At 37.1% G+C, this 20,615-nt stretch overlaps 1 protein-coding gene across 13 annotated transcripts in view; it reads left to right on the forward strand.

Moving 5' to 3' along the window:
- The window catches only part of ELAVL2 (ELAV like RNA binding protein 2), a 163,513-nt gene that overhangs the window by 78,734 nt on the left and 64,164 nt on the right, over positions 1-20,615 (forward strand). For 7 of the 13 annotated variants that reach the window (XM_037020594.2, XM_037020593.2, XM_073228419.1 and 4 more), the window contains 2 exons: positions 7,737-7,827; positions 10,618-10,861. In XM_037020594.2, coding sequence (XP_036876489.1) covers positions 7,756-7,827; positions 10,618-10,861 — 316 coding nt within the window. In that variant the 5' untranslated portion in view covers positions 7,737-7,755. The remainder of the gene's footprint in view (positions 1-7,736; positions 7,828-10,617; positions 10,862-20,615) is intronic. The other 6 variants (XM_073228420.1, XM_037020588.2, XM_037020589.2 and 3 more) reach the window with 2 other exon arrangements.

Consider the following 20,615-nt stretch of genomic DNA (forward strand, 5'->3'; position numbering starts at 1 on the left):
AGTTGGATCTAAGTTGTTTTCCTGGGAGATAAAATAAGTTACCTGTTCAGATGGCTAAAGCTTTTTACTAATATTTGTGAAAACATTTAAAAGATTTTCATTCACATAAGTTTTAACTGATACTACCTCCCCTCCTTTGAAGGATTATCTCCTTGAATTTGTCCATTATTTTGGTGGACTTTTGTTTATGGTCTTGTAATCTCTTTAGAGTGGAAGAACAATTTAGACAGGATCACTAAAATGAGTACTCCAATAAAAGAGGATGGAGAGGAGCAGGAGCTGTGTTCATCTTAGGTTTTGGTACCTCTTGCGTCTTTAACTTTGTGTTAGCCTTTTGCAAAGAATCTTTCAATGAAGCTATTTAAAAATCTTGAAGTCTTTCTGAGGCTTCTGCATACCAATTAAAGTAAGGATCCCATTCTGTTTCCTTAAATTGGGAACCCTTACTTTCAAGTGCACTTCTTAAAATGATCTTATCTAATTGGAACATTTCTCATAGTGGCCATTGTAATTTCCTTGAGGGCCAACAGCCCTTTGGTAGGCCCCTTAGCCACAAATGAAGGTCAACCCTTGTTTCTGTCCAGCCATATCTGGCTGCAAATGGCGTGCAACTCACATTTCTGTCCAGTGCATTTTGGGCCTCCCAACCTTATGGTCACCAAGTTTTAAGAATACAAACCAATGTTCTCATTCTAGGTTGTTTAAAATGTGATTTTTGTCATTTTTATAGATATTTATGGCTCATGGGACCATATTTCTTAGACATAAAATAAGCAGGTATACTGAAAGGTAGTGTGCTTAACGTTTTACAATTTAAGGATTGTACTCCTTTAGTACTCATTAATTTTTTAAACTGAGCCTTTTCAGAGCCAAACTAATACCTAAAAGGGATGTGATGTTTCTGTGACCAACTTACCCTAACATTGGGCATCTTTGAGTTAGGTTGTGAGTGCTCTAACAACTTCTAAGTGTTCAAGTGATCATCCTGTGCCCACGGACTTTTGTAGGTCATCCCTCTCCCTCCAGCACCATCCCCACCTTTGGAGATTTCTATGAGTAGTGCTCGTTGTCTTCACAAGGCCAACATACATGTACTCTTACACTACATAACCAGCACTAACCAAGAGCTGTCCCTGTGGACTGTCCAAGAGAAGGCCCTGTGCATACCACCAGCAGTTTCCAACCTGGCACAGGGGCTGGGAAAAGGACTGAACGAACAAACTCCCACAATGAGGACTGTGGGCTGTACTGGGTTTCCGAAAAGGGGAATTTCAGACCGAACCAAGGTGATTAGGGACTTGAGTTCTGGGTAAAACTACCTGCTAGCTTGTGATAACCTGCTCTCACTGGAAAGCCAGTTATATTGGGAACTTAACACAAAGAGGGTCGAGCTACCAACCCAGAGGAACTTACCCACAGTCTACGGAAACAGCAACAAAAAGAACTTTTTCAAAAAGGATTCATGGGTACATTGTCCCTGAATGCCATCAGAAGTTCGCTGTAGATCCCATTACTGCCACCATATCTGTTAAGCAAAATTCAACTGAGTAACCTTTAAGGACTTTACTGGCTTTAATTCAGTGACTCATGAATCAAGCAGCATTCCATTTAGCAGATAGAAAGGAGCTCCAAAGAGTCGACCAGAATGGGAGACTTTTATAGGCAGAAGGAGACAGGGACAAGGAAGAGTGGATTCCCTCATCTTTTTTGGAAGACCGAAGAGCCTACATGCAAATTACCTCAGTAGTGCTGTCAAGAAACTCCAGATTTACTGGTTTAAGATTGCATTCCTGGGAGAGGTTGAATTAGGTTAGGTATGAAGTCTTAGTTTGTGGTTCTGGGGCTTGGCACAAGTGACTCCATGTTGGGTCTGTCTTTTTTAGCACATTAAATGAATCACTTGCTGGGTTCTTCTGTAAAGAATCCGTACATAAAGTGAATAATTGTTGATTTAATGTTCATAAACTCAGAGTTTCATATGTTTGGTTTCCCTGAGGAGATATATAGAAAGCTGTGTCTTAAAACAAAAAAAGAAGGTACCCCTTTGCTTAATCATCTTATGTTCTTAGTGCCTAGAGTTTAATAAATGCAATGATAGTTTGTTTGCATATAAGCAATTAGAATCTAAACCAGTTTCTCAATGATAAATATAAACAGGTTTAATTCACTTCATCTCATTCACCTGTGATGGCTGTCAGTACATGCGGAAGCTCAGTAAGCTTTGTGTGCCTTTCTCTTGTTAATCTTTGTCAGTTTAGTTTCCAGATCCAGCCAGGGGCCCTAGGAGTGTTGAAAAATTTTTCCTCCCCTAACCCTCCAGTGGTCCTGTGTGGTCTGGCCTTATTACCTCCTGGAGTCCTCTCCCTCTAACTCCTTGTAGCTTCCCTCTATTTGGTCTGCCTGGGATGCTCTTCTTCTGGATGTCTTCATGGGGATATACTTGGTTTACCATTACTTGTTACAGATGTAATGTTAAACCAAGTAATTACAGACGTGTAATTAAAACAATACAGATTTATTACCTTACAGTTCTGAAGGTCAGAGTCGGCTGAAGTGGGTCTCATTGGGCTATTGTTGGTGTTGGCAGGGCTGCATTCCTTCTGGAAACCCTAGCGGAGAATCTCTGTCCTTTCCTTTTCCAGCTTCTGGAGGATGCCCACATTCCTGGTTGGGTGGTTTGGTTCCATCTTCAAAACCCGTGGTGGTGGGTCAAGTCTTTCTCACACTGTGTCACTCTGACCCTGATTCTCCAGTCTCTGTCTTCATAACATTCACAGGTTTCAGGGATTAGGATGTGGACATCTATAGTGGGCCATTATATAACCTACCACAGTACCTAGCTTACATCTCTTTCAAACCTTGGCTCAAAGCTCACCTTCTTAATGATGCCTATTGTTAATACTGAAAACTATCTATCTCCCATCTCCACATTCACAACCCTCTTACTCTGCCCTACATTTTTAATATACTCTACATACTCTAATAATATGCTCTACATATTCTAATGTACTATTTCCTTATATATGTTCCTTATTGGTCTGCTGCATACACCTCCCATTGTACACTACAGGATACTTTTCATTGCTGTATTGCAAATATACCTAGGTCAGTGTTTATTTAGTTAGTGGGAGTTGTGTGCAAATGTTTGTTGAACGAATGGATGAAGAACAGTGTGAAGCTTAAGCAAATCTTTCTCACCAGATCTTTTCCTGTTGCCCAGGACTTGGGACCCCTAAATTTATTAGCTGTATTCCCTAACCTCACAGTTTTTAATCCTGCCAGCTCTAGATCTGCAAAACCTCAGAAAGACTGGCATCAGAAAGACTCTGTAGTTAGTCTTTGGGGGCCAAGAGACAGAGAAATGTTAGTGTTCATTGCCAAAGAATATTCTCCCTGTGACTCCTGCAGCTGTTTGGTGCATCATCTCTGGCAGCTCTTGGACCCTTGTTAGCCCCAAGGCCAAAAATCTGAGTTTGACAAGGCTGAGGAATCCATAGAGCCCCAGAGGCAGGTAAAATGGCATGTGGATGGGGTAGGGAGTTGACAGGGATTCTAGGATTAAGGAAATCTCATGATTAAAGCCACAAACTTTATTTTAGGAACCACAAAGCAAAGTGAAGAGATTTAAAAAAAAACAAATTAATGGCTCATTCCTATAGCTGACACATCAGCCCTGTGATTTTAGGGCTTGGTTAACTCTTATATTGCTTAATACAGTAAAACCAAAATGTATCCTGAAAATGCTCTTTTAGTGGGAATTGTAAAGAATTATTCTGTAGGAATGGTGTCATCTAGCTAAATGACCCCATCGACTGCTTACCCAGCTCTCATCTGTAAGCTGTCAGTACTCACTTCACTCATTATTTTGAATGCTTTAGCTCCTTGCCTCGAGTTCCCCAAAGGAAGATGCTTTTTGATCAAGGTTGCTATCTTTATTTTGGTAGATTCTGCTCTTAAACTTTTGAGACAAATGGCTTCTGTTCACCTTGTAACTTGGCCTTAGAGAGGTTTGCTGCAGTGCGAGGAAAGGCTTTGCACTGTACGCATTCTACCCTGGTCATGTGCTACTTAACATATTGAGAACCCTATAGGTGCAAATAAGTGTCCAGGTCAAGGTCACTTTATCCAGTATGGACCTTTCAAGTATGAGAGAAATGCTTGCCCTTGAGTGACCCTATCCATGATTCTTTTTAGAGGTGTTACCATTTATTTGCTTAAACTTTCTAGTCCGAATGAAATTAAACCATTTGAAGTCCAAAACTTAATTATGATGCATTTTTTAAACAACTTTGTGTTAAAATCTGTTTATTTTTTTCACGTATGCCTTTGATTCTGCCATTTTCTTCATGTTAGACCCAGACTCCAGATGCCACATAACCCACTGGCCAGGGGCTTGGAGCACATTTTTGCACCACGTTTGTAGGTTTGTTTTAGTTTTCAATTTTTTTGTAGTTGGCAAGTTGGTGTGATAGGCTCTTGAAATAAAAGTACACAGGGTATCAGTCAAGATAGTTTTCTTTGTTATGCCCTTTAACAAGAATTTGGATTTCAGTGGGTGAGGGTGGTACCAAAAATTGAAAATATGCTTTCATAGTTATCTCTGGTTTGAAATACTTGAGGTGGGATAGAATAATAACCTACTGAGTCTGCACGAATTTAGGGAGGTGTTTGCCTTTTCTTGCTCCATTTTTTTTAAGGAATGGCTTGTCCTTAACATACATTTTTGAATGCTTAGTGTGTACAAACCCCTGAAATGGATGTGGGTGGGTATGGCTGATGTTCCATCTTCCAGGCTGATGGAACTGTATGCATAAAGCCAGAGAAGGTGTGGCTTTGAATGCGTTTCAGCTGTTTGAGGGACAAGGGATGGTTTCGATTTTTAGGTGCTTAAATAAGTGGGCTGTCAGAGTAGTTGTAAAGGCTCTCAGATGTTTATATTGTTTATACTGAGTAGTTTGTACTTAATTTGATAAGCAGCAGGGAGCTATTGAGGGTTCATGAAAACCACATAGGAAGAGCATTACTGTGGATCAGGATGATGAGGGACCTTTTAGAAGGCTGTAATTGAGTGGTTTGGATGAGAAGTGAGGGCACAGATAAGGATGGCCGCATAGTGGTGGAGAGGCTGGTGCAGATAGGCTGTGCTGTGGGACTGCAGTGACCCCTTCAGCGGCCCTACTAGGACTTTGACCCTCATCTGTACCCAAATCAGATTGGTTCCAGGTGTTGGAACCCTTCCACCCACCCTGCCCAAAGACACTGTACTCAATAAGAATACTCAGAATATATGTAGGATGTTTTTGATTAGCAGTCAGTCTTGTTTTGTGGCTGTCTGCAAAAAGTTTGAAATAGCAAAGAAACTGATAACTTTAGTTTTCAGAATTTTTTATCAGGAAGTTTGGAAAACAGGGACTGGACTGTTCCTTTCCTCTCAAGTGACCAGAAAACTATTGGTCCCAGATGGGAGCAATGAAGCAATAGCATTGGTTTCCTAAAATCCACTGTTGTAAAAAAAATTTTTAGAAATTAAAATACATAGAGGGACATTTAAGTAAGAAGGAAAGAAATTCAGTTAAAAAGGTTTCTTCTGTGGATTTTTTGAAGTAAACTGTTTGAGTGTTGATGACATAGTGGCCATTCCCCTCCACCCAGTAAAAATCATGCTCTTACCAAACGAACATCCTCATTATCTCTTGGAGCCCAGGGCAAGTTTAGAATAATTGTAGATTGATTTGTGCTAAATTGCCTTTTCTTATATTATTACATGGAGAATGACAGGAGAAAAAGCAGTCATAGTTGGCATAATTGATGTCTAACTTAAGATGTGAACATACATTGAAAAATTATTTTTTTAAGCATTAAAGTGAATGGTTATGTGTTGCTGGAATATATGGCCTTTTTTCCCTTACAAAGAGTTTCAGAGCCAATAGAGAATCTATAAATAGTGCACAGCCTGGTTGTCTGTGGTAGACTGAGTAGAGCAGAATTGCCTTTCCTTAAGTGAAGGGGAAGTAGCTTTACATTTTTAGTAACTGAATTGTTGGCCAGCATAAAGGTAAGGGCCATGTGAGCAACTTATTTATAACTTCCCATAAAGGTATGTGTCTGCCTCAAGCAGAGAAACTGTCTGGGGTACTTGAAATGTAAAAGTGCAGTAGAATAATTTTCCAAACACAGTCTTCCTAACTAATTGGTGCAATGAAATGATTGTTTGCATCCCTGGGGCTTTCAGAAAGAGGGGTGTCAATAGATTAGCTCATTAGCATCACCTCCTATGGAATAGAAGGGACTGAAGCCAATACATTTGAATCTATGGTTTTATGTAGTGAAGAATGTTTGGATACTAACTCCAGAGGGTATTCAGGACAGAAATTTAAGCTTGGTTTAACCTATAGAGTGTGGTCTTCCTATCTATTCTACTACAGTTAGGATCTTACTAAAATACTCCACATGTATAAAAGGACTTAATTTTTTTCACAGGTTCAGTTCAACTATAAGTAGTGTTTTTTTTTTTTATTTAAATGAACATAGAATCAGACTGAATTCTCTGGCAACAGTGGGAGAAGGGAAGAAGAGTAAAAACATTTTCATGGCATCCTGTAAAAAGCACATTTAAACCCTTTTGGTAGATGCCAGAAAATTGAATCCATTGTTACATGTTGTTAATGTCATCACTTGCATTGGGAGTAAATCACTTCCATCCAGTCTTAATTATAGGGATGAAATTTTTATAGTCAAAAGTAGGCAAGTAAAAGATGTTTTTGGCTCTTATTTGTTACTCATTATTAATTTTCAGACTTTTTTCTGAATATTAAGTTGACCATTTAAAGCATCTACATATATGGCTAAAATGTAAACTTTGGCTTTTGTGCCCATATCATGGCTCTGTTTAGTATTTGGGCAAGTTGTAATATGTGGTAAATGGCCCATTAAACTATATTGGAGGCCTCATAGCAGCACTAATTTCAAATTGTGCTGGGTTTACAATTTACATATTAAAAAATGTTCACTTGATTTCATTCAGGGACAAAGATGACATTCTATATAAGCATTACTCCAAACAATCCTATTTATTGGTCCAATTATTTCAATTGAAAGATGCTGGTTTACTGCCTTTTAGTATATGTGAACAATTTTCAGTGAAACTGTTAGAGATCAGTTTGACTATAGTGGCAGAGTAACCTCACAGGGTTTCGATTCACTTTTAATTTTAAGTCCCAGGATTAAGGATCATTTGTAGTATAATGTAGCAGTGTTGGCAAATATAGCTTCTCTTAATGCCCTTCTGATATTTTGGAGAAGAGTGCTTTTTATGCAAAGCATTTACTTAGGGATTGCATGACTGCCTTTTCTCACTATAAAATTTCATTCACATTTCCTCCCTTCTCCCACATCCTTAAGAGACAGGACAACATACAGTGTTTTGCTTCATTTTATTATTATTTAAAAAAAATTTGAGATGCGGTTTAAGGTAGTTCTTCAGAATAGATGCCAAGGTAACTAGTTAATACTGTTTTTCAATCAGGCTCTTAATTAAGAATGCTTAATTTGTGCAAGAAAACTACATGTTAAAATGAATTTGGAAAGATTAGATTGGAATTGCCTCAAATTCAATTAAGCCACACTGCATGGACGTGCTGGGAATATCAATACAATCACTGTAAATTTTGTACAAACTGATTTGTTGCATTATCTTGCTCATCTAACATACGGTACTTTTTGTGTCCATATTGCAGACGGCAACTCCAAACTAACATGGCAGTCAGACTGTGTGATGTGGCTTCTCTGCTTAGAAGTGGTTCGTGGGCAGCAGAGCCTTGGACTGGGGTCTGTGGGATTTTTCTTAAATTCTGTAGGCTATTTTTTTTTTTTTTTAGCATGTTGCAGGAGTGCTGAGGCCATACCAAACACTTGAACTTTTCATTTGGCATACTAGTTATAATATTTAACCTATTGTGGTATGGCCATCATTAGGACTTAAAGCACATTGGAATTTTAACCATAGTGGTATATAGCATCAGAACCATGCTTTTGTATGTAACTTTTTATAATCTAAATTAGGATTTAGTGTAGACTCAAAGAAAAGAGTGACAAGCTTTTTTTGTTAAAAAACAAAAAAGTTTTGGTATGGTCTGAATACTAAGTTACCATAATTCTTTACATACTGTTTACTATGTATTTTTTTGGTTACTAAATTTTGAAGTTATTTACAATTCTTGATGCTTAAAAAAAAAATTGTTGAAATTGTAAATCTGGCCGAAAATTATTTGCCCAGGAGCTGTTGAAAGAGTTTGCATTCTGTGAACAGTTGTGTTGAGCCTATCAATGGAATATGCATTATTTGTAAAATATAGCACATTAGTATCATTTTATTCTGAGCAGATGGTCCTATAGCTGAGAGATGCTGTAATTTTCAGCACACACAGCCTACTGCAGCTGTTCACTTGAATGTTGGCTTAGGAGCTTATTCTTGCCACCTGAACATGGAAGAAAAGTGCAATTAAGTGAGGACTGTTTGTTGTCCTTGCTAAATCCTGCTAATTTCAATCACTGAGCACTTTATATTTCAAATGCCATCCCAGTGAGTTTATTCTAAATATCATATTTGGGGTTATATAGTTTGTACACATACCCTAACTTTTGAATAGTGAGTGATTTGTTCCATTGGTTGTGGCAACTCTCATCTTGGAATTCATTGTTTTCATAACTGCCGGGCAAAGGTTAATCCCATAAGAATTTTGCTGTGGAAAGTGACCCACACTAATATTCTACAAACTGGAACAATAATGCTTTATTAGGAAATCTGAAACTTTCTTTATTAGTTTCAGATAAATTTGTTAATTATAAAAAGAACATGTATTTTGAATTATTTCAGGTTTTTTTTATACAAATTTCCAAAGGTCTCTTTATTTTCCTTTACTCCTTTAAATATTCCCTGAGAATGCTTACCCAAGAGGGGTAGCGAGCAGCTTATAGAATAAATACCCATTTCTTTGAAAAGGAGATGAAGTCATGGAGGGGTTATAGGTTGTTTGATATTTCATTGGTAGTCTGGATTTTGTCTCCTATTTTTTCTCCTGATAACACTGATTCTTGTTCAGTCTGACCAGTCTCCATCTGTCCTATAAACCTCTCTTGGCATTAGATATTTCTTCCTATGTGCTTATCCGCTGTGGTGCCCTTTCATTTTTCATAGGCAATATGCCTTTTAAAGGACTTTTTTTTCCTCTTGTAACACTCTTTCCCTCTACTTTGCTTTTTTAATTTTGCCTTAAATTCTTTTCCTTTTATATGTTAAAACTTTCCCCCAAACTAGCATCCCATCAATTCAGAATTGTCCATTTTGAGAAGTATTTCTTTGAGGAGATGAGGATGTATTAGATCAAGTATGAAGAATAATTCTTTCTGTGATGCTTTGATATTTGGATTCCCCCACAATCTTGGCTATGCAAAGTGGATAGCTATAGGAAGATGGCTTCAGAAAATTTGGGGCTGTGGTTTGTGACTCTTGCTGAAAGAGCTTAGAATTGATTTTTAGGAAACTAGATTCAAATTTACTTAATAAATGACTTTTATAGTACCTTCAACAGTTTAAAGACATTTCCCCCAACTCTGCTATTTATTCTGTATTTGGAGTTTATAGATAACTTATTAACTTAGATTTTCAACAGGCTTATGTGCTCAAATGAAAATTGCCTTGGGCTGGTCTGTTTGCAACAGCTGATGTTTACATTGTTGTTTTGGTGGACTGGATAGGGGTTTTTGTTTTGTTATTTTTCCTTTAAAGTCAGAGTCAAGGCAAAATATATCGAATTGTTTGGGTATTTTATTTTGATGACGTACATCAGTTGCCTTGATGGTGATCTTTCGCTGCCAAGGTCAACAAGAATGGCTTGTCAGATTCTACAAGGTACACTAAGTACTCACAGCTTCTTTTCCAAGTTATCCTACAAATCCTTTTCATGTCCTAACATAACATCTGATATTTTTCTTATTTCTTACTAATAGTAGAGGTATAAGATATTGTCACTCAAAAACATTTTCAATATGTAACCAAAACAGTACATGTTGACAAATTTCTATTTGTATTTACAGTACTCTTGCTCCTTGATTTTAAGTTAATGGATGTCTGTCTGTCAGTTTTAGAATATTGAAACTCATAGGTTAACTGAAAAATCTCTTCAAAGTTAGGTAGACCATTTTTTTGGTTTGCTTTTTGTAGCATGTTTAATGAGCACTTTAATTTTCTAGTATGATTTTTAGTCAGGGTTCAATTCTGTGCTCTTTGGTACTAAATTTCCTCAAGTCTGTGGACACTTCAGGTAAGTAAGGATATGTGAGTAGACCCAGAATGTGGTTCTAGAGAATGTTTAAGATCTAAATTGTGCTTATGTGCATGTATGGAATATGTATGTGAAAATATAGTTGTGATCTTAAATTGAATAGCTGAATAGGAAGTAAAAATTAGCATAGGTGTTGCACTTTCTGTTGAAGCTTTGTTGTAATTTCAGCAGAACAACTTGTGTTTAGTGACAAGTATTTAAATTCTTGGATGGAATAATCTCTAATAGTTTGTGAAATATGAATTCTGACATTTGTTATTTTCTCTGTTTTTAGCAGGTAATTGCTGCCATGGAAACACAACTGTCTAATGGGCCAACTTGCAATAACACAGCCAATGGTCCAACCACCATAAACAACAACTGTTCATCACCAGTTGACTCTGGGAACACAGAGGACAGCAAGACCAACTTAATAGTCAACTACCTTCCACAGAACATGACCCAGGAGGAACTAAAGAGCCTTTTTGGGAGCATCGGTGAAATAGAGTCCTGTAAGCTTGTAAGAGACAAAATAACAGGTATGCAGTTTTATATAGGTTTATCACATTTATAGGATTGTGTTTAAAGATGTGAGAAAATAGTAAGTTTACTCCTTGTAAATCATTCAGTGCTGCAGTTTTACATGTCTAGATATTCTCTCTGTCATTGACTACATCAGCAGCCTGAAACTTAGTTTTAAGAGTTTTGTTTTCCTTATAAAGCAGAAAACATTTTTATGGTCAGTGTATATTATTGCTAGACTTTTATATACTTTGAACTATACAATAACATCTTTGAAAAGTGTTTTAAAACTATGAGTGTGTCTGGGGCACCAAGTGCCATGTTAACCTTTAGTTTTTAGTTCTCTGAGCTCACATGACTTAGCATTTCAGCAATGAGATATAAGGAGAATACTGTGTTTGGGAGAGAAGAAAAACCTCATAAAATGTCTTTTCCCTTAAGTCTTTATGGTCCTGCTTATAATATGTAATACAGAGTAAGTGATAATATTCATACTGTCAAAGTATAAATATTTGCAGTGATAGAATTTGAGTATAGCAAGATATTATTGTCTGTTCTTTAACAAGGAGAGGAAAATAGGATGTATGAGTGTTCCTCTTATAAAGATAAGAATAAAAGCATGGTACTTTTTAAGTATTAAGTACTAGAAAAATGTCTTTAGTATTTTGTAAGATTTGACTAAATTTTTAGAATAAGCCAACACCAAAGTAAGGGGCATGTTCTTAGGGTTGTTGGGTTAATGCTTCCTGCAGTTGTTTTCAAACATGTATGAAGTTACATGTAGAAATATTCCCTGGATTTTCCATGTCGCTGTTAAATTTAGGTGATGGTGTGCATAAAATTGTTTTACATGGTTTATAACTGAAAGTACAAAATTAAATGTTTGAAATGAGTGAAGGATACCTAAAGGCAGTGTGAAGAGTTGCACCAGGATCCTGAAGTTTAACTAGTTAGTCAAATGACCTTAGACAAGTCAGCTCTTGGCTTCAGGTTTCCTTTGGTAAAATGAGGTAAGGGCAAAGGAGAGAATATGCCAGGTAATTTCTGATGTCAATTTTGACTTTTCCTGAGATGGTACCTTTAGCTGTCCTTTTCCAAATCAGTAGGGCTGTTCTTTCCAAGATGGGTAAGTTCTTAGAATTATCATTTGGGCTTGGTCTCATGGTGGTGTTTCCTTGAGCTGCAGATTGAGGTTCACCGAGAGAACTTATTGAAATCAAGTATATCAAGTAAAAACCAAGCAAAACCTGGTCGTCACCAATCCATTCTGAATAATTATTTTTCAACTAATTATGTTACTTAGATATTTACCATGCTATTATCAGTAAGACTTGTCTTTTGTTTTTGAATACTTGATAATCAAATGGGTGAGAGTTTTCCATTTCTTTATCCCAAATCAATGTGAGCAGCGTACATGAAGTTTACAGAGAAACAGTTTTTGAAAAAAAGTTGAAAAAGGTAGAGAAAGGCTCTTATAACAGCTGTGTGTCCTGATACTATGTGATAAGTAGTATGAAAGCTGTGACAAAAACATGCTTGAAGAAGGCATATGAAAGTTACATTTCGGTTATGATCCTGGGAACAGATGAAAATATTAAACCATCCATCTTTTGTATTAGGCATTTTCCACAGGAAACATCTCAAGGATTTTTATCTCTCATCTCTGCTCAGTCTTGAAATACTTTATTCTTTTGTAAACTTTTATTAGAGCTGTTTGGTGGCACAATTGGATATATTTGAATTCTTTATCTTCACACCCTTTACCTCCCTGAATTTAGTGTTGTGGACAGAGGTAATAGAATCATAGTACATGTGTAATCTGAAATACATGGTTACTGGCAACCTTCTTTAATATTTGCTGTCCATTTCTTTCAATCCTGCTCCATTGTCTTTTCAGTGAGAGGGTGGAGTTTTCCACCATAATAAAGTTTCTACCTCTCATAAACAAGCGAACTACCCAATAAAATCCACAGTGGGCATGAGGGTTGAAAGATGTTTTCTAAGCTTTCCATGAAATACAGTCACAAATGTTCCTCAAAATAAATGTTCCATTGACAGAAAAGAGATGCTGCCCTCCACAAGTTTCCTACTTAAGAGAGACATTGCAGATCATCACCATATTAAAAATAATATCGTGCTGTAAAGAAACAATTCTAACTTAGAATTCCCCAAACTTATTTTACCATAGAACTCACTCTAGGAGATATCTCCCTGGTACTAGATTTCCACTGAACTTGTTCCATGAAGTCTTTTGAATTTATTTAACTGGTTATCAGACAACCTGAAACTCTTCTGTAACTTGTTCATTGAGCATGTTTCATAAAATGAATATCCATGATAGTGAACTATAAAGTGAAAAGTTGAGAAGGTAAACTGAATACAAAAGACCTCTTTTCTAGTGACCCTGTTTTGATTTGGCCCACTGACATCTTATTCTTAATATAGTCAAAATGGTGTTCAGAAGAGTCTGACTCATTTAGCTTCATGCATAAATTACCTTAGAATTTTTGTTTTGTACTGAGTTTCTTAGTGAATATTTGTATTGAATGAAATAGTCTAGTAAATGGTACATTTCTAAAACTGGATTTTAAATTGTTGCTCTTTGCAAAGTGGACGTATCTTCCTGAGAACTACTATTAACATCCTCTAGCAAAGTTTTGAAAGAAACTGGGGATTTGGACCCTGCTCTGTGTTGTTTAGCATTAGCCTTTTAATGCAGTTTCTCAGTACACATTTTTAGGGTCAAGTCAGAGTTACTTGGTCTGTCTCTTCCTACTTATCTTAGCTTGGGGGTTTAGTTTAGCTCTTTGCATTCTGATTTTTATAGGCGGTAAGCATTATTGAGTCGTTTGTAAGAAAACTCAGGGATCATTCTTCAGGAAAAAAAATTTAAATCCCTCCTTTTCACTTCTCTTAAAATGTTTCTTACTTAAATAATGCTGTATTAAGAAACTATCACAGGTACAGAAATATCTAGTTAGGAAAGTGTGTACCTCTTTCCTAAAACCTCAAAGTGTGTATAATTTTTAGATTGCGATGGTGTTAGCAAATTCATGTCACTGTTTTGATAGAATGAGGATTAGGGAAATACATTAAGAAACATCTTCAGTAGCAAGTACAGTAATCTCCTCTCTAGCCTAAATTCTATTTATTATGTTGTTTTTCAGGCCCTTTTTTTGGGCTTGTGCCCAGCTTTATATTTCATCTTGCCTCCTATCTATAGGCATTAATTATGAAAAGCTGCTGCTTGTACAGCTTAGCTAATGTTGGTCCATCCCTTTGAGTTCTTAAATGTACTTCAGAGCCCTTGATACCTGCTGATGCTGCATTCTAGAGGAGTGAAATGGATTTATCCAGGGAAAGGAATGAATAATAGAGCGTTCAAATCAGAAAGGCTCTTGAGATGACCTTAGCCATTTCTCTACGTACCAGGTGATGAGAGGCCCAAGTTTGTTGAAAGGACTATTCCAAGACCCCATAGCTATTAAGTGTTAGAGCGGGGACCAGAATTCTGGTTTTCTGATTCTTTCCCAAGATTATTTCCTCCTTGCCCTCTTGTTGGGAGGCCAGAACTCAAAAAATTAAGCCTAGGACCAACTGATGAATTTATAGTGAAAGAGATAACTTGTACAGGGTCACTGAGGGGCATCTTCTGGGGAGAGTGCCTGTTTCAGAACAGGAATGGAAGATTTTTGAAAGTCAAGGACTGAAATGAGAACGTCTGTGCTTCTCTGGAAACTTCATAATCAGTGAAAATATTGTGAAATAAGATATTCCAATCCAGTGGTTCCCAAATTCGGCTGTACATCCTCACCTGCAGGAGTTTTGAAAAATACTGGAGTCTTTGGGTATCTTGTCAGAAAGCTCTCCCTTGGTGATTTTGATGAGCAAGCAAGCAGTTTTGGGAACTAGTCTTTGGTGGCATAGTCAGTAGAGCACCTGCGCTGGAATCACTTGGGATGACTGCCAAAAATGCAGGTTCCTGGACCTACTGAATCAGAATCTCTGTAGATGAGGCCAGGAGTGTTCCATTTATCTGGGAGTTACCTACTTTACTTGCTGAACATTTTGCAAGGAGATAGAGCCAGGTATTTCCAGGTTTTTCTGATTTCTGAGTGGAGGTAGGTGGGAGAGGCATTATAACTGTAGCGCCAAATTCTGTGGCAAATTAAGTTTCAGGTTTTGTCTCCACCCCAGCGTTGGGAGGATGAGTTAATTCCTGGGGTTCAGGACTGGAGATACCAAGTTTAAAAGTCACCAGGCTGTGTTTACTGAATATTCAGCCTGTCCCAGAGAGAGAGAGAGAGAAACAGAGAGAGAGAGAGAGAGAGAGAGAGAGAGAGAGAGAGAGAGAGAGGGGCAGAGTTTAAGTGTGTGTGTGTGTGTTAAGTGTGTAATTAGTTTTCAGACCTCCAGGATAGCTTAGCTTGTCTCCTTTGCTGTTACTTTTCCTTTTTTCTAATAGAAGAGCTACAGAATTACAGTTGAAGACCACAGGTGATGAGTGGTGCTCTTTTTTTATCTTGGTGTATGGTGTTTTTTTACTCTAGGAATTGTTTGAGGTAGGTCCTATGCCGACCCATCAGTTGCCAACTAGAAGCTTTCAGACAGAAGGGGAAACAAAGACCAAAACAAATACAAACTACAGGGGGCTTTAGAAGGGACTTTGCTGATGTGGCATCTGAATAGGCCTGGTAAGGTAACACAGGCCTCCTTTATTTTGTCCTTAGAACCTGAGTGGAAAACTCTTTTTATATGAGCGTTATTAGCTAGGTTTAATAGTGTTTATGTTGCTTTCTGAGAACTTCAAAGTTAGTTTTGAACCTGGTTTATTTGATCAGAATAATGTGACTTTCCAACTTCATTTTAATGGCATGGGGTTCATTGCTCCTCTTTTTAAAAACAAAAATGGCCTTAGCTCTCCAGGATTGGAACAGGTAAGTGGTATTTTATTAGTCTAATGTGCATCTTCAAACTTAACAGCACTTACTGTGATGAAGTCAGTTAATCACAGTGAGCAGGAGGCTGTTTTGATGAACATGAATTTGAAAAGGTGGCTGTATGTCAGTTACAATCTTAAGGTCAGCTGTTTGGTGTTCATAGTATCAAGCAATCAAGAATTTTGATTATTGCAGACAAGTAGTTGAAAAGAGAGGATGGTTTGGTAGGTGGTGGGTGCGTATGGTAGCTAACCTTTCACTTTGCAGACTTCTGTTACTATTAGAAATTTGGTAGAAAGGCTGGTGTGTTCCCAGGTCTTCACACAATAACTTCACTGCATGGGGTCAGAGAATGGTGGTCCCTAGTGTATTAACTGTGGAGTATGATACATTTGACTATGGCTGTTTTAGATTTTAGTGGCTAAATTTTTATGAAGTGAAATTTGTATAAAATGAACTGAAATTCAAATTTTGTTTTTGTATGTGGTGCTGAATAAGCTTTATTTGCATGTATTTTTAAACCTAATTATTTTTCCATTGTATGTTTGTCCTTTCTAAAGGTCATGGCTAATCAGTCATTTAAAAAATTTGATGTCATTATAAAAGCTTTTCATAAAGTTTTTGAGGAAATTAAAAAAATTTTTTCTTCTGGGTTCATTTTTTCCACTCAAAATAGGTTCATATTTTTCTGGGTTCATTTTCTCCACTTGAACTGGGGTATTTTACAGAACAATTTTCAGTGTTAGTGTTGGTTAATTAAGATGAAGAATTTCAGGATAGTGAAATTAGAAATTTATGAAATTTAAGAAATCAAATATGATTCTTTTCCATTGTCAGGGAGGAAATTTTTCCTCTACCCTCTTAGTTTAATTTGTAGACCCCCATTCACTGAATCTAACAAAAGACAGATTATACAATCTCTAATGTCAATTACATTTCAATAAAACTGCGGAGGGAGATTAATAGAAATAGAGGTACATGATATTTATTAAATATTTTATGTGCACTTAGAATTCACAGAATTGAAGCTCAAAGAAGTGGTTAGACTCCGGGGCTTATGTATCATTTAACAGAGGAAAAGGGATTTGAACTCTGAGGGAAGATAAATTGTGGAGAAGTGACCAGATGTACATGGAGGGAGACTAATGGAAGGCACTGAACTATTTCAGCAAGGTTTGTATGTGCATCTTGGTGCTGACTCTCCCTCTGGTTGTGAGAGTTGCACTCTCCCTGGTACAGGAGAAGGAGACATCTTCACAAGGGACATTGATAACCTATGTTTAGGCAGAAAAGAATAGGGCGGAGAACTCCTGAATTGCCTTCAGCTCAGAAGAATCTTTATGCCAAAGTGGCATACTCAGGACCCCTTCACCATTACATAAATTAACTCTCAAATTACAAACCTGAACAGAAAAGGTTTCTTCTTTGGGTATGCTATGGTAGTCAAACCTAAAGCGGCCAGTTGCTGGAAGAAAAACATCTATTTTGAGGATATAGAAAAGTTTGAAACAGAAATATTCCTGATTAATTTGTAAATTTAGGGACTTTTATTTCCTGATTTCTTGATATTGACATTTGTATTACTTTATACTTTATTACATTAGAAGGAAATGAAGAAAAAGTATTGCAACTCCCAAGAGCTGATTACACATTTTCCAGCAGCTTTTTACTGGGGAAATTAAGTTGAACCTATTGGGTAAATGAGGTTTAGGAGTTTTGATTATGTGCTTTTTTTGCCCTTATTGTCACTGGGACTTCTTGAATGACCATATTTATCTTGCCACTAGATTTTAGTTTGATCCATACTCAAACTTTGTTAATGTGTTCAAATTCACAGGAACTAAGAATGCAGTTGAAGTTGTGTAAGGATTTCCCCCCCTAAAATTTAGTAAGGTAATGCACGCTTGTGTGCTGATTGCTATCCCAGATCTTTTCACATTCTTTTTTCTAGTTCTTGTTTACTTGCCCATCAGGAGATTGGTGTTATAGAATAGAAACCATTTTCAATTTGTTATTTAGTGACTGTCATGGTAATGATGGAAAAAATGTAAATGAGAAAGAAGATGGTAAACTAAATGGGAGAAGATAAAGAACAATTAAATTCTGATACAGGATTTCTTCTTCCTTTTGTAATCTATAGAATGGTAAAATCCTATTTCTCCTCAGGTATGAAATTGATTATCCTATTTCATCACCTTAATTTACCCTCAAGTCATCCCACCCCTGCCCCCATGTAATACAAAATCAACCTGCTTTTCTTTTAATGGTCTTTATTGAATTACCTTATATCTATTATACTACCTTAGTACCAGCCTTTGCTATTTAACTTTATAAATTATAAATAGAGCAAAGCATTTTTATTTTGCACCTATTGGAACATTTTTTTTTAAACATTTCCTGAACAGTGAATCACTGAAGCTAAAGCTGTGCTTCAGAGTTCGCTAGCTTCTTTTGAGCTTGTTCTAAGTTAATTGACTTTCAGTGGAGCACACTGCTGCTACTAAATTTTGAGAGCTGTGGAAACTCTCAGAGTGTGCCTTTCTAACTAAAAAGGTCAACCTTAAAAAATGTTTTCTGGCATTTTACTTGTGAGTGTCATTTGATTTGTCAGACCTCTGCCGTGACTTATTTACCATGTTTTACTCCTTAATGTATTTGGTTTTGTTTTTCAAAGTTGTAGGATGTCAGTATTTCGACACCATTGGATACATTGGATATCTCTTTCATTGGCGGTGGTGTCTGTCATCAAATGTTTTTGAGGGCTTTACACTATAAAGCAGCAGGTTGTCAGTTCACACTATCTTTTTGTGATCTTAATGGAGTCAGAAATCTCTTACCATCATCTTTAGGTAGTAGAGGGGTGATCATTCTACATTGTTCTAAATTAGAACAAAGATTCTCACTCTGTATGCCTCCTTCAAAAGGGTGAGGGGAGGCAAGATGGAAGTATTTAATTTAAACTCTGTAAGTGTTCCATCTCATCTTTCCATGTGAAATGGACTTGAATGCAGTGGTAAGAGGGTTAACCAAACCCCTGTGTATGCTAGGGTTGTTACTTGCTTAGCTTGGAATTAAGTTCTCAGGAATAACATTGAGATAAAATGCCTGCTCAACTTCTGTTCCTTGCTAGGGAGGTGGCCTACCAAGCATTAGTTTCAGAAGTTTCAGTTTAGAAAGGACATATTATGCTTGATTTCAAATCCCAGACCAGTCACTTACTTGTAACACAGCCTTATATAAGCTGTTTGTGTACTTGGAGTTGCTTGTGTAAATTGCCTAGCACACAGGAGCACTCTCTCTCTCTCCTCTTTCTGATCCCCTTCCTACCAGTTGATATTCATTCAGTGACATGATGGTTGCAGACTGTTTCCCTTGGGTAAGCTAATTTTTGAGAAAAAAATTTCCAAGTAGATCTGTTGTCTGAGAATTCTTAGTTTCTCATGATGTGGGAAATGGAAAGCTAAATTTCTATCCTTTGCTTTTTTAGGTAATTTAACCAACATAATTGATTTTTCTAGGGGTGGGATAAAGAGGGAATAGGAAGTATAAGGCAGGACTTGGGAGCCTGGAAAGATGATTAATGATAATACATCAACCTCTCTGAACTGGAACTCTGGAGTGTGGAGTTATTGCTCTGTGTGGTATTGTGTGAATGTTATTCAGAATGAATGAGCTTGACTTACTTAAAATATGAAGGTTCTTTGAGCTGAGCTTCCCCAGTGGACTATTACTGGCCTGAAAGGTCAGCAAGTTGTTAGACTGAGCCAAGAGGTGTGGGTTAGAGAAAAACTAACAGGCTTATTTTCACTTTTATTGACATCTTCTTCCATAAGATTAATACATCTTTGATATAAATGGTAAAAACTATTACTAAATATTCTTTATTTATAAAGTAAGATTTCAAGTAGGGAAATGCAGAGACCTATGTGTTTGAATGTTAAGGAACCCAATACTCATGTAGTATTAGCATACCAGAGGACTTAGAAAAAAATTGCTATCCCTTTTTTGTTGTTGAAATATTCATTGAAAACAGTTAAAGCCTTGCTTTATTCAGTCATCACATACTTCACAGATTTCAGTTTGTGTAAGGGAGGGTGGCGATTTCCATGAGGGCACGGTTAACTTAGCAGATGCAATTTTACATCTTGTTTTCCTTTTCTTTCTGTTAAATCCTTATGCATATTGTGAATTATAGTTTATTTTTAGCTCTTAATGAGTTCTTTTCTCATGATTGTACTTTTTGTTGGAACTCTGTTTTCTACAGAATGCTTTGATTTTGAAGGGGGAGTGTGTGTGGTTCAGAAGTCTTGTAATCCATCCCCGCTTCCTCTCTAGCTCAACTGAAATTTTCATTTTTGTATTAAAGGTGGTAGATCCTAGATCCCATTGCTTATTACCTGGTCAGTAGGTGTGGTGATGCCCTTGATTCTTTTTCACAACCTTTTTGACCTTGGGCTTTATTCTGAGAAAGTCAAATTCTCCTTTCAAAGTAAGGTTTAAAAGAAGCAGAGCTGCCTGCAAGCAGGTCAACCAGAATCATTTCATTGTATTCAGGGTCACTGGAACCTGAGGGAGCCAGTTTATTTCCTCCCATTTTGATGCTTTAAATCCAGTCTCAAGGAGCCAACTGGCTCATTGACACAGTGGCCTCCAAGGCACTGTCTTCTGGATGCTTCTTCCTAACCCTGCTACCAGTCCCTGAGAGCTTTTTTCATACACTGAACTGAATTATAGTTTGCTTTTAGTCCACTTGAAAATATTATCTGAACAGGGTGGCTATGGTGTGTCAAAATAGTTGTCCCATGGAGTTAGTGTAACATATCATCAAGAT

The sequence above is a fragment of the Manis javanica genome, chromosome 2, assembly GCF_040802235.1.
Source record: "Manis javanica isolate MJ-LG chromosome 2, MJ_LKY, whole genome shotgun sequence".
NCBI classification, from domain to species: Eukaryota; Metazoa; Chordata; class Mammalia; order Pholidota; family Manidae; genus Manis; species Manis javanica.